The 5,566-nt window shown below is 41.9% G+C and overlaps 1 protein-coding gene across 1 annotated transcript; it reads left to right on the forward strand.

Annotated features, from left to right (window-relative positions):
* Nucleotides 1-1,074: 1,074 nt before the first annotated feature.
* On the forward strand, nucleotides 1,075-2,402 carry LOC139864238 (uncharacterized). Its single transcript, XM_071852817.1, has 4 exons — nucleotides 1,075-1,625; nucleotides 1,737-1,831; nucleotides 1,906-1,970; nucleotides 2,070-2,402. The coding sequence occupies exons 1-4, from the start codon at nucleotides 1,075-1,077 to the stop codon at nucleotides 2,400-2,402; spliced, it is 1,044 nt and encodes a 347-aa protein (XP_071708918.1).
* The last annotated feature ends 3,164 nt before the right edge of the window (nucleotides 2,403-5,566 follow it).

Consider the following 5,566-nt stretch of genomic DNA (forward strand, 5'->3'; position numbering starts at 1 on the left):
GATTGCTAACTTAACAACTTAAAACGTCAACACGTAATAAAAATGTTGTGAATATATTTCGATCATACTTTGATATATATATATATATATATATATGTATATATTTGTTATAGGTTCGTGAATCGACCCGTGGCCAAGTCTTATTTTTCGACGAAGTGAAAATACGTGAAAGTGAGTTATAGTCCCACTTTTAATATCTAATATTTTTGGGATAAGAATACATGCAGTTTTATAAATGTTTTACAAAATAGACACAAGTAATCGAAACTACATTCTATGTTGGATTATCGAACCGAATATGCCCCTTTTTAGCTTGGTAGCCTAAGAATTAGGGAAATGGCTCCTAATTGACGCGAATCCTAAAGATAGATCTATTTGGCCCAACAAGCCTCATCCAAGTTACGGATGCTTTAGTACTTCGATTTATCATATCCGATGAGAGTTCCGGAATGATGGGGATATTCTATATGCATCCTGTTAAGGTCGGTTACCAGGTGTTCAACATATGAATGATTTTTATGCAGATTGCTATATGCATGCTTGATGTTTATGAGAAATGGAAATATGAAATCTTGTGGTCTATTATTACGATTTGATAAATATATAGGTTAAACCTATAACTCACCAACATTTTTGTTGACATTTAAAGCATGTTTATTCTCAGGTGATTATTAAGAGATTCCGCTTTTGCATGCTAAATTAAGGACAAGATTTGGAGTCAGCATGCTTGTATGTTAATATTTAAAGAAAAACTAGATTCGAAAAATAAATTGTTGTAATATATTATTGTAACCCTTTATGTAATGGTCGTGTGTAAACATTGTACTTTAGATTACCATTATTTGGTAATCTACGCTATATCTTTTAAACCTTTATCGATAAAGTAAAGGTTATGGTTTGTTTAAAAAATCGAATGCAGTCTTTGAAAAACGTCTCATATAGAGGTCAAAACCTCGCAACGAAACCAAATAATATGAAACGTTTATAATCCATATGAACGGGACATTTCATGCGTTGCAGTTTAATTTTGCTGTTACAAACAATGAAGCAGAATATGAGGCTTTATTAGCAGGTATGCGGATTGCGCATAAATTGAATGTAAAAGTACTGCACGCTTATGTGGACTCAAAGCTAGTATGCAGCCAAGTTAATGGTGACTTCGAAGCGCATGACATAGCCATGCAGAAATATTTATCTCTTGTTCATAACCTCGCTGATCAGTTTGAAGCTTTTCAAGTTTCCCATGTAATGCGAGGGCAAAATAAGAAAGCGGATGCACTTAGCAAGTTGGCCGCATTAGCCTTTGATCATCTGGGGAAAAGAATTCTCATAGAAGAACTGCATGTGAAATTCATTGTTATGATACCTTCAGTGGCACCTGTTGAGGAATCCAGCTCAACATGGATGACACCCCTCATTGCTTTTTTGCGGGATGGCACGTTGCCCGCAGATTCTGTCGACGCAAAGAAAGTTCGTACCAAGGCACCAATGTATGCCCTTGAGGGTGATGTCCTATATCGAAGAAATTATTTAGGACCGCATTTAAGATGCATTGGCCCAAATGAAGCGGAGGAGGTTGTACACGAGGTACATGAGGGTGAATGCGCTCTTCACTCGGGGCACAGGTCTATTGTGTCAAAGATTATGCGGCTAGATTATTATTGACCAACAATATACGCAGACACTACAAGTATAGTTAAGCACTGCGAATCCTGCCAAATACATGTGCCAATTAGCAGAGCACCTGGGCATCCAATGATTCCAGTCTCCTTACCATGGCCATTCTGCAAGTGGGCAATTGACATAGTCAGACCATTTCCAATAGGCCGAGGTAATATAACCATTTATTTCATATCATAATTACACTACATACATCAGTATCTTATGCATACTCTGCATACGCAGGAAATATCAAATTCTTGATTGTTGCAATTGACTATTTCACAAAGTGGGTAGAAGCGAGACTGCTGGCAACAATTTCAGGGAAAAGAGTGCGAAATTTTGTATGGGAAGTCATTGTCTGTCGATTTGGTATACCAAACAAAATTGTTAGTGATAATGGCACGCAGTTTGCGGGAGATCCTTTTCGCATTTGGTGCGCAGAGCTCAATATTAAGCAAACTTTCACATCCGTTGCGCATCCGCAAACAAATGGCCAATGTGAAGTTACCAACCGAGATATAGTGGCTGGAATAAAGGCCAGACTAGGTCATAGCCGCACTGGTTGGGTAGATGAGCTGCCAAAGCTGTTGTGGGCACATCGAACAACGCATAAAACAAGCACTGGTGAGACTCCGTTCAGTTTGGTATATGGTTCAGAAGCCGTTGTGCCCGCAAAAATTGGGGTACCAACGTTCCGCATCCAGAATTTCGATGAAGAATCCAACTCGGACGCTTTGTAAGAGAATCTTAATTTGCTAGAAGAATGCAGACTCTTAAGGCAGTCAAGGAAGCTAACAATAAGCAGAAAATCGATAAGTATTACAATCAACATGTGCGTTCACGCTCCTATAAGTGTGGGGATCTAATATGGCGTCAAAACAACGCAAGTCATGCGGAAGATACTGGGAATTTGGGCCCCCTCTAGGAAGGCCCATACAGGGTAGTGGGAGCAAGCAACACCGGGGCATACCATCTTGCTACATTAGATGGAAAACCTGTGAAACACACTTGGCATGCAACGCTGTTGAAAAAAATGTTACATGTAGCTCGTTGGACCTGATCATTCCAACATGCTTTAGCACATTGTTTTTTTCTTTTAATGTAGTTTCTGTCCGTTTGGATGTGTCACAGTTGTAATCACAATTAATGCCAATAATAATATTTACTCGCGCATACTTTCTCTATATATGTTTCATATTTTCGTATGCGATTTCCTGCCTACATAAGGGGTGACCTCTAGCCCCCCGCACGGCAGAAGCCTGTTTGGTTACAAGGCTAGACATACACGGCAGGTGAAGGGAATTAGTTTTCCCGTAGCCAAGCGCCACTCAGACTAGAAGGCTACAAAATTGACTTAAAATACAAGCATTGGTTTGTTTGTGCGTAATACTCTCTCGCATTGGTTTGCTTGAGGAACTCTTAAGTATAAAAGCATTGGTTTGTTTTTAGTTGCGTTGCTTACCATACAGCTAAAGTGCACCTCTAGTACGTGACAAAGCAAGAACGCAGTAGCTTTTGAGTCTAAAACACTTAGGGTGAATTTGCTAAAATATTAATTTATTTTACGCAATGCCCACGTATGCGCATATGTTTTGATTAACTCACGCGCATAGGCATGCAGTATACATTTGTTTTGATTCGCGATATATAAACAATATAACAAAGACGCATACAAAAGATACAAACATAATATACATAAATTTACAATGTGCATCAATTGTTTTAAACGCCTGCCCAACATGGGACTTAGGCTGCAGAAATTAAATACAAAAATCTGCCTAAGCATAGAACTTATGGCGCAATTGATGGGACATTGTTTCAAACCTACAAATTTTCTTTTAAAAGCTGATCGATGGAGGCGTTGGGGTCCGCGGAGAATGCTGCGAGCTTCAGAATTTCAATGCATTGGATCGCTTGTTCTGCATCCATGAGAACTGCGGCGGTGTCCTCCTTGATATGTTTCTGTACGGTGTCTGGATGGGGGGAGCAAGGTCGCAGCATTTAAGCACCTCCCTCACAACCTTGTTGCGGTCATGCTCCATGGCCGTGTCAACATAAGCGTTGAAATTTTCGGTTACGGTCTCCGAGTCCATAATCATTTGAGCAATGGTTGGGAGTGAGGTGCACAATTTCATCAGGTCTACTTCCGCAAGCTCGTGGCCTGTCACCGCATCATCTTTTTCTCTGCGGACCTTCTCGAGTTCAGACCGTAAACGCTCTGCCTCTCCCTTAGCTTAATCCACGACCCTCACAAGCTCGTGATTCTTCTTCCGCTCGGCAATCAAGGCAGTTTTTGTTTCCACTGCAGCAGTCTCAGCAGCCTTTCGTGCTTCGTCCGCATCTCGCCTATCGTTCCTCAATTGATCAACACTTGCCTGCAGCAGACCAAGCTCCGTTTCCTTTCGCAGTGCCACTTGGTACAAATTGTTGGAGCGGTGGGCGTAATCTTTAAACATGCCAAAAAACACGAGGCCATTTTTAATGATGGCGTCATGTGCTTGGCGGAAAGGCAGCGCAGAGAGTTGGTCGCGGAATTCTGCCGGAAAGATTTGTTGCAAAAAGGCAGACTGCTCGGCGGCGTTCTCTGTGGAGGACTGGGTGAGCTGGGCTAAATTAGCCAGGCGGAAGCTACCGCACGGTGGTGTAGTATCTGAATCCAAGTCTATGGCCCTGTCTTTGGAGGTGGCAGTTGCTTCGAGGTCTGGATTCACCCGCGGCGGTGTTTAATGCGTATCATCAATATGCTCTGCGAGGACTTGCATAAGTTAGAACAAGAATAATGCTCCTATTAAACGAATAATGAAATGCTTACCAGTAACTAGAGGAGGAAGGTTGGCGGATGGCTGCTCTATGGGAACGAAGTTGTCATTCTGCATATCCTCTTTTTGTTTCGAGGCGAGCTTCTTCTTCTTGGATTGGTTCGTTTGTGGGTTGCAGCTTCCTTGCGTTTGTTGGCCGAGGTCTGCGAGGCGGATACCTCATTCTCGCCAGTCTTTTCCTGCTCTAATGGCTCCTCCACATTCTGTTTGCGGAAAGAGATTGCTGCCATCTCCTCCATGGTTAACACCCTCTTCATCTTCATCTCTGCATAAACAAGTACGCAGATTCAATGCAAACTTATATGACTGCGTAAATTAAAATACACATAAAACTATTCCTACCCTTGCCATTCGCTGTGACTATGGCTGGACGCATGTTCTCCCATGGCCAATGGGCAGATATCTTCCCCAACCGCAGCATAAAGTTCCCATAAGCGCGGTGGACAAGTTATGCATTTGCACATTCCGCAAGCAGTTTGGCTTCCTCATCATCCAGTTTTGGGGTTTTGTTTACATCTTTGGCTATACCATTAGACCATACCAGGGTCTGCGGAAAATTCGTACCCACAACGGTTTGGTCGACAAAGAAAAATGTTTCCTTCCATTGGCCAGCGTTGGATTTGGGGGTTTTCGTAAAGTTTTGGTGTGCGAAAAATGTAAACCAGGACTTATGATGAATGGAAAGGCGGTATAGATGACAAAATACATTAACCATGGGTACTTTGTTTAAAGCCACGCACCACATTTCGGAAAGAACAATCTTTCCGATGGCATAGGGGTGCAATTGCCCTAATCCTACGTGATAATGATCTAGAACGCCTAAAAAGAAATCCGACGATGGTACCCTAAAGTTTCCATGTTTAAAGGTGTGCTCGTAAATGGCTACCTTTTTCTCTGGTGGTTCGTGGGCACGTTGGTGGGCGAGTGGAGGAATCGGGTTATATTGTTTTAACGACGGATATTGTTTCACTAACGAATCTATATGCTTCTGTTCTATGACCAATTCTACACTATCTACATATGTCTCAGTGGCTTTCGTCATTTTCAAAGAGTGATCGAAGAATTACTGACCTTTTACGACTTGC

The sequence above is a fragment of the Rutidosis leptorrhynchoides genome, chromosome 8 (genome assembly GCF_046630445.1).
Source record: "Rutidosis leptorrhynchoides isolate AG116_Rl617_1_P2 chromosome 8, CSIRO_AGI_Rlap_v1, whole genome shotgun sequence".
Taxonomy (NCBI): Eukaryota; Viridiplantae; Streptophyta; class Magnoliopsida; order Asterales; family Asteraceae; genus Rutidosis; species Rutidosis leptorrhynchoides.

Bases quoted from the DNA above. Each gene is read 5' to 3' on its own strand.
- LOC139864238 (XM_071852817.1), top strand. From the start codon at position 1,075: ATGCGGATTGCGCATAAATTGAATGTAAAAGTACTGCACGCTTATGTG. The intron at 1,832-1,905 runs GTAATATAACCA...CTGCATACGCAG, and splicing joins ACCATTTCCAATAGGCCGAG to GAAATATCAAATTCTTGATT. The intron at 1,971-2,069 runs GCAACAATTTCA...AATGGCACGCAG, and splicing joins GGGTAGAAGCGAGACTGCTG to TTTGCGGGAGATCCTTTTCG.